The sequence below is a fragment of the Carassius carassius genome, unplaced genomic scaffold (genome assembly GCF_963082965.1).
Source record: "Carassius carassius unplaced genomic scaffold, fCarCar2.1 SCAFFOLD_75, whole genome shotgun sequence".
Classification (NCBI taxonomy): domain Eukaryota; kingdom Metazoa; phylum Chordata; class Actinopteri; order Cypriniformes; family Cyprinidae; genus Carassius; species Carassius carassius.
The window spans coordinates 187,501-200,000 of NW_026775017.1; the positions used below are offsets into that span (position 1 = coordinate 187,501).

Consider the following 12,500-nt stretch of genomic DNA (forward strand, 5'->3'; position numbering starts at 1 on the left):
GACATGGGTTATGTCCTCATAAGTCACCCTCTCCTTGTAATACCTGTGTCATACTCATGACATTATACAGAGTTGTGTCCTGATATAACCGAGACTTCACAGCTGTAGAGAAGAGGAGTAATGCATACAGCTTTATCAATGGTAACTTTAGCTAGCAATTATTTTGAAAGACCTCACATCTCTACAGACTACAGAGGCTTGCTTTATTTCGTCATCGATTGCAGTTCTCTGATACAATGCTGCCCAGATACTTAAACGATGGCATTGCTCTTTATCTTAAACACATCAACATTTACACTTTAATTCCTTTTTATATTCTGAAGGTTTGGTCATATTTCATTCACACTGATTTACACAACATTTTACTCCTGAAATCACGGTGAAAAATGTGTTTGTTTTCTGTCTGTTGACAGTATTTTCTGATTTATGCAGAAGTGATAAAATCCAGAATCCCCTCTGGAAAAACCTGTAACTCTATTATGACGACAAAATCAAGCAAGAATTATGAACCTGATTAAATCCAATGTTCATATTTATTATATTTTGTACATTTTTAAATATGCTCTAGAAATGTATGCAAATCGGTGCATATTTAAGTAGACAATGCCTCATTTGCATATTCATACATAACATTTCAGGAAACTTGTAATGACTGTAATAATAATAATAAAAAAAAAACTTTACAATTCTTAATGTGATTTGTTACATTTTTACCATATTCAACTTAAAATGATGAGCACAGATAAATAATTTATAATAAACACTGCAATATTCCATAAATAATAATAACTGATTTATAGCGAGCGTGTGGTGAAGGTGATTCTGGGAGGAGATTCTGGCTGCAGAATGAGAGTGTATTTGGTGTTCAGCTCTTCTGTGGATGAAACCGTCAGACTGAAGTTCCTCAGAATCTACAGAAACACACACACACACACACACACACACACACACACATCATCATCATCAGGTAACATGATTCACTCAAGCAGAACACGCTCCTGGATCTCTGTTGGACCTGAAACAACATTCCCATCAACCCTATCCATCAGTTTTTAGTGTTCGTGTTAGTTTAGGTTAAGCTAGGTTTAGTTTAGAGTTAGTCTGAGTCTGGCTGACCTCGATCTGATCTGGTTTTCAGCTCCCAGGAGTCAAAGTGAAGCAGATGTAGATTTTCAGTTTTCATTAATTTAACATACTTTTTTTTTTTAGCTGTTTTTGTACAATTTTTACTTTTTAAATTTTACTTCAAGTTAACCTTAACTAAAAATAATAAATATCGTGTTGGCTACGTGTTGAAATAAAGCAAGTTATACACACACACACACACACACACATATATACAGTACAGACCAAAAGTTTGGAAACATTACTATTTTTAATGTTTTTGAAAGAAGTTTCTTCTGCTCATCAAGCCTGCATTTATTTGATCAAAAATACAGAAAAAACAGTAATATTGTGAAATATTATTACAACTTAAAATGATAGTTTTCTATTTAAATATTTTTCAAAAAAATAATTTATTCCTGTGATGCAAAGCTGAATTTCCAGCATCATTCCTCCAGCTTCAGTGTCACATGTAACATCAGTCGATCACATGATCCTTTAGAAATCATTCTAATATTCTGATTTATTATGAGTGTTGGAAACAGTTCTGCTGTCTCATATATTTGATCAATAAAAGGTTAAAAAGAACTGCATTTATTCAAAATAAAAAAAAAATTCTAATAATATATTTTCTTTACTATAACTTTTTATCAATTTAACACATCCTTGCTGAATAAAAGTATTGATTTTATTTAAAAAAAGAAAGAAAAAAAATTACTGACCCCAAATTACTGACAAATAGTGTATATTGTTATTACAAAATATTTATATTTTAAAAACATAGCCTCTTTTTTTTTTTTTTTTACTTTTTATTCATCAAAGTATCCTAAAAAGTATCACATGTTCTGAAGAAATATTAAGCAGCAGAACTGTTTCCAGCTTTGATAATGAATCATCATATTAGAATGATTTCTAAAGGATCATGTGATAATGATCCTAAAAATTCAGCTTTGCATCACAGAAATAAATGATCATTTAAAGTATAATACATTTAAAAACAATTCTTTTAAATTGTAATAATATATCACAATATTACATTTTTTTCTGTATTTTTGATCAAATAAATGCAGGCTTGATGAGCAGAAGAAATTCTTTCAAAAACATAAAAAATAGTAATGTTTCCAAACTTTTGGTCTGTACTGTATATATGTATATATATAGTTCTTCTAAAATATGCTCTTTAACACAAATGATAAAATATGCTTGCACTGCTATTTGCACTTCTGGTTAGATGTTTCTGTATTTGATTGGCTCTGTAATCTACTTAATGACTATAGAGTTGTGTCTAGTCTAAACACACATCAGTCGGTCTCTTGAGCCTTCATCAGGTTCGTGTGGTGTTGTGGATCATGTCCCTCACGTGCAGTAACAGCAGCTGCATCTCGTTCTCTGCGATCCTCCGGCCGACACACTGTCTGGATCCGAAGCCGAATGCCAGCGAGCGAAAGCCTTCTCCAGAAGCGGCCCAGCGGCTCGGCTCGAAGCGCTCCGGACCCTCAAACACCTCAGGACTGCGACCCAGAGGATACAGACACACCTGCACCAGCGTCTGACACCAGCATCAGAACACAGTCAGTCATCACAAACAACTGTTCATAAGAAAAATGAATAATATCTCCCTCGTCTCACCCCTGCTGGCACGTGGTAGTTCTGCAGGACGATGTCCCGGACCGGATAGCGCTGGACGGTGATTCCTACAGGGTACAGCCTGAACACACACACACACACACACACACACACACACCGCTTCATTCACCATCAGCTCAAACACAGGAGGAGATCCAGACAACTGAACAGAAACGCTACTGACGCTCTTTTGCCCTCTTCTGAACTTACTCAGAGTTATCATAGTAAAAAATATTCCGTCGCTTACTTATTATAGTTTTTTATTAATATTTCAAATCACTTTTTATTTCTCATTTTTATTTTAGTTACAAATAAAACAGCTAAATACTAAATAATACTTATCTATTCATTCATTTAGAAAGAATAATGCATTATTTAAAACACACAAAAAACAAACCTTCAAATATTATACACTTTAACTTTTGTTACAGTAATTAAAGATATAATGCATTACAACGTGCATTGTGAATAACTTTATAATGCATTATGCATAAAGACTTTAAGTATTTATAATGTAAAAATAAAATCTAATAAAAAAAAAAAAATTATAATAGCATTTCCACCGCTTTTCCTAAAACTGTTTATTTCTTGAAATGTATTTAAAATTTTCAGCCTTATCTTCCCTATGTCACTTTAAGCTGCTTTGAGTCCATCTCTATTGCATAAAGCTCTGTAGAAATAAATGTGTCTTGACATGAGAGGAAGCACAGGAGATTAGGGGACTGTATGTTTGGTGTATGATGTGTTTATGATGCTCTCTCTCTCTCTCTGCTCTCACCTGAGCGTCTCCTTCACGGCTCCCTTCAGCAGCGGCGCCCCCTGGAGGGCCTTCTGGGGGTCCCCTGACGCCTGTTCCCATGACGACAGCACCTGTGCTCGCATCTGCTCCTGCACATCAGGGTTCCTCGCTAATTCGAAGAGAGCGAACTGCAGCGGGACGGCGGTCTGACGGACACAGAGTCACAGGATCCGTTCACACAGTCATACACACACTTGTTCATTAGTTCATACTAAACACATCAGAACACAGATCTAATATCACTGATAAATCACTTACAATATGAAAACATCAATTCATGAAAGAGAGCCAGTTTTAATGTTGACTTTTTCTTTTAACAAAAGAGCAATGCAGTTGTGCTTGTAAGTGCAAAATAAAATATATAAAAATAATTAGTTTTTTAATACATTGATAAATGCAATTCAGCCTTTTTTATATGCATTTATATCTTTTCAAAATTGCAAGAAGAAAGTATGAATTGCAAGGAAAAAAAGAACTACATTTTTAAAACTGCTTATAGTTTTTATTTTTTGTATTTTCCTTTTTCATTTTCATATTTGAGCAATTTAGTTTTGTTGGTATGACAAAAAATTATTTGTCTATAAAGTTTATTTGTACATCAAGTGCACCGAAGTAACCTAAATGAAAATGAACATTTGTTGTGTGAGTTTGTACCGTATCGACTCCGCCGGCCATCAGTTCAGTGATGTTAGCTTTGATCAGCTCTGATGATAACTGTCCCGCCTCCATCAGCTGACCCAGCACACCCAGGAACCGCCCATCAGAGGCTCCGCCCACCGCCGTCTGCAGACGCTGGTACCCACGCTGGATGCGTGCCTCCGCTGCAAACACACACACACACACTTTGAACAAAACTCATGCTGCGGGAGAGTGTGTGTGAGAATGAGTGTGTGTGAGACGCACCGTGGCTGAAGATGTGGTCCCATGCAGTGGCGTGCTCTGTCCAGAGGGGGGCGTGCAGGGCCAGCAGCAGTCGTGGAGGCAGGTACAGCAGCGGCGGCGTCGTGGCTAACATGCGCTCAACGGCCCAGATGAAGCGCTCCGACTCTTCAGACGGAGACGACGAGAACAGGCCGATCCGCTCGCCGTACAGAACATGACAGCTCGCTGGAGACACATTATTAATCTAATTGTGAACAATTCAGACATTTTTTATAATTTGTGGACCTAGTAATGACATAACTGGATCTTCTTTCTGGTGATGTGTGCAGGATTTCTCTGATCACAATCATTTAGTGCTCTGAAACCCAGCTAGAACCGCCTCCATTTTTGAGTGCCACACCCACATCTCAGCGTCCAATCAGCAGCCAGCGCAAAGAACCAAGACCCGCCTACATTTAGTCTTTTACAATAACCCGTTTCAATTGGCTGTGCATTACAATAATGAAGAAAATATCACTACTTCTTTTCTTCTGTTTCATTGTGACTTCAGCAGAAATGATAAATACTCATCAGATCAGATTCTTAGTTGTGCTGATCCAATAAATGTCATTAATCTCATAAATATGCACAGAACATGAGAGAGGGCGGGGTTTTGGAGACAGGGAGGGGTTTGGAAAGAGGGTGGAGTTTAGGGAGAGGGCAGGGTTTAAAGAAAGGGTGGGGTTTTGAGGAGAGGGTGGGGTTTTGGATAAAGGGTGGGGCTTAGAAAGAAAGTGTGGTTTTGGAGAGAGGACGTGGGTTTTGGAGAGAAGGCATGTGATTGCACCATTAATCAGAGCATGATAACAGAATATAGAAAATTATTCTCTACTCAACAACACAACACTGACCTTCCAGGGCAAAGCGGAAGAGCTCAGGACTGGGGTCAAGGGTCATACTGCGCTGATCCGTGTCCCCCATGCCCTCCGTCTCCACCCGCTGTCGCAGTGAACGGCAGAAATCCTGCGCGACGTCGTCCAGCAGCGGAAGGAAGCGGCGTACGGCTGAAGCCACCATCACCTCCTTGTTCAACAGCAGCCTGTCAGCGCGCCACTCCGTCCCGTTCCTACAGCCACATAAACACATCATACTGCAACATTATACCAGTACAGAGAGATGCACTGACTAACACACTTTACAGCTAAACATTTGACCAAAGTTTGATCAAGAGACTGAGACTGCAGAAATAATGAAGACAAGTGATGACTGAGATCCTGCAGCGGTTGAGATCTGATGAAGTGGTGTTTTTGGGTTCACTGCATCACAGTAACACATGTGTCTCACACAAACACACACACACACACACACACACTGACTTTAGGAAGACGCCCTTGCAGTGTCCGCGTGTCTCACGGTGTGTGGCCCAGGGCTGCAGAGTCATGCGGCGTGGATGGAGACCCTCGGATCGGAACAACTCCCCGATGTCTGTCGGCAGCATGATGTTCACGCTGCTCTGAGAGCCCAGAGACTCCCTGAAACACAGCCTGAGTTCAGCTGCACGCTTTCCTTCATTTGAATTGAATATTTAGAAATGAACTCTGGAAGGTGAATATAACATGTAGAATCTTTAATGCTTAAATTGTGTGTAATGTTTCCAATAAAACTGTTTACAGGATTACAACCACGGTTGAATTTTAGGAAAATAATGCATTAAATACAAATGTTCATTGTTTCCCAGCACAAGTATCTACAACATTTTAAATCAAGATACATTTACTGGAGATGCAGAAGTCTCAAAGAGTTTATGACAAGAACAAACATCTGCCAGTGGTCTCAGAAAAATTGTTCAGAGACAAAAAAAGTTTATTTTTCTGACTCCACTGGCAGATATTTCTACAGTATATGTTCAGTAAATGAGTGTTATTAATAATGCGACTCTCTGTGGAGATGATGCTGATGCTGATGGAGGACACCAGCTGTAGGTCACGCTGTGGTGTTTGCACCTGTAGATGGGTCCCAAGCATCTGAAGGTGTTCTCCATGTGCTTGTGAAGCAGGCTGAATCTCCCGTCCTTCCAGAAGCGCAGCAGGTTGATCCAGCCGTTGCTGCCGGTGTGAGGGATCTCCTGGAAGTCTCGCACTCCTCCTCCGCTTCTCCTCTGCAGCGACCGGACGGCCGTGGAGAGCGCCGGTGGACGCACGCCTGAAGAGAGCATGCTGCCGCTCTCTGACTCGATCTGATCGCTCTGAACCTCTTTAACACACAGCAGTGCTTCCTCTCTCTGTCTGTCCTCCAGCCCTTGCTCTCTCACTGGACCAATGAGTTACTGTCACATCAGGGCACAGTTCAAGAGAAGAACAACACATCAGCTGGATAAACACACACACACACACACACACACACACAGGGAGACAGAACGGTTGTGATGCGCTGATTTTAATATTAAATCATATTTCCATTAAGAGCAGACCAATCACTAGCCAGAAAGCACACACACATCACTCAGACATGGAGAACTAAATATAAAAGCATTATGGCATGACTTTAAATCATTGTCTCACTTAAACTGCTTCAACATTGACAATACGATCAAAATCAAACTGTGTCCAGCCTTTAAATCTAATCACACATACAGCAATATAAACTAATAGCAGTCTGGTCGGTTGTTCATATAATCATCAAATGAACGCTATCCAGTTGTTAAGCTCGTAGATTACTGTATATCACAATAAAATGTCACATTTATTAATGGTATATTTCTCTGAAGCTGCTTTGAAAAAAAGTGTATTGTTTAAAGGGTTATACAAATAAAAACAGGTGATCATGTGACCCGTCTCACCTCTCTCTCTCTCCAGGTCGGCCTGATAGCATCGCAGCAGACGCCGGTCCTGCCCTTTGACCTGGGGTGTTTGGACCCTCTCTTGGACCGCTGCTTCTATTCACTCATGCTGAACTCCAGCAGAGACTTCTTCAGTATGGACTCCATGATGCTTAAGATCAGATCTATAGCAGCGCTATCTGTGTGTGTGGAAGCACTGCATCCGTCCTCTAGATCAAATGTGCTTTAATTAGGACAGATGGAGAGACTCAAACCTGCAAGGACAAGGACACAGACATCAATTATATTCACACACATCACATGTGTGTCCCAAAAATATGCTAACGTGGTCAGAAAGATCCTTTTCAGTCTAGTTTTAGATCCAAGCATTGCACTGAATCAGCTTTGTTAAGAGTAGTAAATGACTTGTTATTATTTGTGGATTCTGGAAATTGTTCAGTTTTAGTACTGTTGGATTTAAGTGCGGCATTCGATACAGTAGATCACTGTATTCTTTTAAACAGGTTAAAAACTGAAGCTGGTATTTGTGATATCACAAGATAGATCAGTCTCATTCATCACCTGCTTCTGTTACTTGTGGGGTGCTGCAGGGCTCCATTTTAGGCCCGATTTTGTTTGCTTTATATATGCTCCCTCTTCATTACATTTTTGAATCTTACAAGGTCCCATATCACATTTATGCGGATGATACCCAGTTGTATATGTCAATAAAACCTGGGTCAAAGTCCTTATCCGACATGCTTGCTTGTGTAAAGAACATCAAAACCTGGATGGGTGATCATTTTCTCCTTTTAAATAAAAACAAGACTGAAGTCATTTTATTTGGCTCCCCTTATTTGGTTAACGGCATGTCCTCTAGTTTAGGACCCTTGCAAGTAAATATCCGTACTCACCTGGGTGTTGTTTTTGATTCAAAGTTTAGGGGTTTATGTAAACTGAAATCTTTTTAATCTTTTAGTGATCCAGAGACAGTTATTCATGGCTTTATCTCAACAAGGCTTGATTATTGTAATGCTTTATATGCCAGTGTCAAAACCAGTTTTTCATTTCTCATTTGAAACTGGTTCAAAATGCTGCAGCCCGCTTCTTAATAGGGAAGAAAAAGAGGGAGCATATCACCCCTATTTTAGCACATTTACATCGGCTATCAGTTAAATTTAGAATTGAGTACAAGGTTTTAACTTTTGTGTTTAAAGCCTTGCATGGTCTTGCTCCAGTCTACATCTCAGACCTTATTATTCCATACCTCTCTTAGATCATCCTCCGATAAAGAATTAACTACAGTATCCCATTGTCTCATTTGAAATCTAAAGGTTATAAAGCCTTTTCTGTATTAGCACACACACACACACACACACACACGTCAAAGAGGTCAGTTAATTCTCAGCACATAGAGACTCTTTCACCTAGATATCACACTATAGAGACTGTGTCTGTTCCCCGAACTAGAAAAAACAAAAAACGTCCAAACCAAGTTAAGATTAACAATTTAATTGAGGTTCAACAAATAAAAAACAGATGCAATATGGATAAACAAATGATAAAGCTTGGCTTATTGAATATCAGATCCCTTTCTACGAAAACACTTTTTGTAAATAATATGATCACTGATCATAATATAGATGTACTCTGTTTGACAGAAACCTGGCTAAAACCTGATGATTACATTATTTTAAATGAGTCCACCCCCCAAGATTACTGTTATAAACACAATCCACGTCTAAAAGGCAAAGGGGGAGGTGTTGCTTCAATTTATAACAACGTTTTCAGGATTTCTCAGAGGGCAGGCTACAAGTATAACTCGTTTGAAGTAATGGTGCTTCATATAACATTATCCAGAGAAACAAATGTTAATGATAAATCCCCTGTTATGTTTGTACTGGCTACTGTATACAGGCCACCAGGGCACCATACAGACTTTATTAAAGAGTTTGGTGATTTTACATCCGAGTTAGTTCTGGCTGCAGATAAAGTTTTAATAGTTGGTGATTTTAATATCCATGTTGATAATGAAAACGATGCATTGGGATCAGCATTTATAGACATTCTGAACTCTATTGGTGTTAGACAACACGTTTCAGGACCTACTCATTGTCGAAATCATACTCTAGATTTAATACTGTCACATGGAATTGATGTTGATGGTGTTGAAATTATTCAGCCAAGTGATGATATCTCAGATCATTATTTAGTTCTGTGCAAACTTCATATAGCCAAAATTGTAAATTCTACTTCTTGTTACAAGTATGGAAGAACGATCACTTCTAACACAAAAGACTGCTTTTTAAGTTATCTTCCTGATGTATCCAAATTCCTTAGCATATCCAAAACCTCAGAACAACTTGATGATGTAACAGAAACTATGGACTCTCTCTTTTCTAGCACTTTAAATACAGTTGCTCCTTTACGCTTAAGGAAGGTTAAGGAAAACAGTTTGACACCATGGTATAATGAGCATACTCGCAGCCTAAAGAGAGCAGCCCGAAAAATGGAGCGCAGCTGGAGGAAAACAAAACTAGAGGTATTTCGTATTGCTTGGTGGGAAAGTAACATATCCTACGGAAAAGCATTAAAACCTGCTAGATCCGATTACTTTTCTTCTCTTTCAGAAGAAAACAAACATAACCCCAGCTATTTATTCAATACAGTGGTTAAATTAACGAAAAATAAAGCCTCAACAAGTGTTGACATTTCCCAACACCACAGCAGTAATGACTTTATGAACACTGTTATGAATACTATTATAGAACACTGTCTAAGACTTGATGGTTGCTCTGTCAATTCTTCATCATCAGTTAGGAACCTAGGTGTGCTATTTAATCTCAATCTTTCCTTAGAAAGCCACGTTTCTAGCATTTGTAAAACTTAATTTTTCCATCTCAAAAATATATCTAAATTACGGCCTATGCTCTCAATGTCAAATGCAGAAATGATAATCCATGCATTTATGACCTCAAGGTTAGATTATTGTAATGCTTTATTGGGTGGTTGTTCTGCACGCTTAGTAAACAAACTACAGCTAGTCCAAAATGCAGCAGCAAGAGTTCTTACTAGAACCAGGAAGTATGACCATATTAGCCCGGTCCTGTCAACACTGCACTGGCTCCCTATCAAGCATCGCATAGATTTTAAAATATTGCTTATTACTTATAAAGCCCTGAATGGTTTAGCACCTCAGTATTTGAATGAGCTCCTTTTACATTATAATCCTCTACGTCCGCTACGTTCTCAAAACTCAGGCAATTTGATAATACCTAGAATTTCAAAATCAACTGCAGGCGGCAGATCCTTTTCCTATTTGGCGCCCAAACTCTGGAATAACCTACCTCACATTGTTCGGGAGGCAGACACACTCTTGCAGTTTAAATCTAGATTAAAGACCCATCTCTTTAACCTGGCTTACACATAACATACTAATATGCTTTTAATATCCAAATCCGTTAAAGGATTTTTAGGCTGCATTAATTAGGTAAACCGGAACCGGGAACACTTCCCATAACACCCTATGTACTTGCTACATCATTAGAAGAATGGCATCTACGCTAATATTAGTCTGTTTCTCTCTTGTTCCGAGGTCACCGTAGCCACCAGATCCAGTCTGTATCCAGATCAGAGGGTCACTGCAGTCACCCGGATCCAGTACGTATCCAGACCAGATGCTGGATCAGCACCTAGAAAGGACCTCTACATCCCTGAAAGACAGCGGAGACCAGGACAACTAGAGCCCCAGATACAGATCCCCTGTAAAGACCTTGTCTCAGAGGAGCACCAGGACAAGACCACAGGAAACAGATGATTCTTCTGCACAATCTGACTTTGCTGCAGCCTGGAATTGAACTACTGGTTTCGTCTGGTCAGAGGAGAACTGGCCCCCCAACTGAGCCTGGTTTCTCCCAAGGTTTTTTTCTCCATTCTGTCACCGATGGAGTTTCGGTTCCTTGCCGCTGTCGCCTCTGGCTTGCTTAGTTGGGATCACTTCATCTACAGCGATATCGTTGACTTGATTGCAAATAAATGCACAGACACTATTTAACTGAACAGAGATGACATAACTGAATTCAATGATGAACTGCCTTTAACTATCATTTTGCATTATTGACACTGTTTTACTAATGAATGTTGTTCAGTTGCTTTGACGCAATGTATTTTGTTTAAAGCACTTTATAAATAAAGGTGACTTGACTTGACTTGACACACACACACACCTGAGAATAATGCAGCAGGTTCAGAGAGCCAGAAGAAAAAAAAAACGTTTTACCTATTCAATATAGATCAATCAACACAAACTGACAATAATAATAATTGTTTTTGTTCTACCCAAATAATAAAATAATTTTTTAGAATTTTAAAGTGGTAGTTCTACCTGTAAATATAATAGTATTCATAAAATATTAAATAATAATAGGTGTTTGCTCTATCTGTAAATTTAAAAAAATATTAAATTATTAGCCAATGGTTAATGATAATAATATGACATTACCACAATTTTCAAATCATGATGACATAATTTAGCTCATACATAATAAAAAAATGCATAACATAACATAACATAACATAACATAACATAACATAACATAACATAACATAAGTCAGTAAAAGTCAAAGTCTGCTTCACTGTCAATTCTTCCACATGTACGTGCTATACATACAGAGTATGTGCTGTACATGCTTAACATATCATAACACAACAAAATAACATTACATAACGACAACATAAAAAATAACATAACATAACAACAACGTAACGTAATGTAACACATAATATAAAACATAACATAACGTAAAATAACATAACAACATAAAACATAGCATGACAACATAACATAACATAACAAAACAAAAATATATAACATAAAATATAAAACAACAGCACAGCATAATATAGCATAGCATAACAACATAACATAACATAGCATAGCATAGCATAGCATAGCAAAACATAATATAACATAACATAACATAACATAACATAACAACATAACATAACACGTAGCGCAGTGTAACATAACGTAACGTATCGTAAAAAAACAAAACCTAGCGTAGCGCAGTGTAACATAACGTAATGTAACGTAACAAAACAAAACCTAGCGTAGCGCAGTGTAACATAACGTAATGTAACGTAACAAAACAAAACCTAGCGTAGCGCAGTGTAACATAACGTAACGTAACAAAACAAAACCTATCGTAGCGCAGTGTAACATAACGTAACGTAACAAAACAAAACCTAGCGTAGCGCAGTGTAACATAACGTAGCGTAAAAAAACAAAACCT

General features: G+C 38.3%; 1 protein-coding gene across 2 annotated transcripts; it reads right to left on the reverse strand.

Annotated features, from left to right (window-relative positions):
• Window positions 1-544: 544 nt before the first annotated feature.
• Window positions 545-7,330, reverse strand: LOC132134197 (cytochrome P450 11B, mitochondrial). 2 transcript variants are annotated; one of them, XM_059546991.1, is made up of 10 exons: window positions 7,230-7,330; window positions 6,394-6,716; window positions 5,767-5,922; window positions 5,302-5,516; window positions 4,433-4,636; window positions 4,184-4,350; window positions 3,509-3,675; window positions 2,734-2,812; window positions 2,465-2,653; window positions 545-911 (listed from the first exon to the last, which is right to left on the reverse strand). In XM_059546991.1, exons 2-10 carry the CDS (start codon window positions 6,603-6,605, stop codon window positions 795-797), a joined length of 1,506 nt encoding a protein of 501 aa, XP_059402974.1. In that variant the 5' UTR covers window positions 6,606-6,716; window positions 7,230-7,330; the 3' UTR covers window positions 545-794. The 2 variants fall into 2 exon arrangements, with proteins under 2 accessions (XP_059402974.1, XP_059402973.1); XM_059546990.1 differs by having other exon boundaries at window positions 6,394-6,759; window positions 7,230-7,312.
• Between the last annotated feature and the right edge of the window lie 5,170 nt (window positions 7,331-12,500).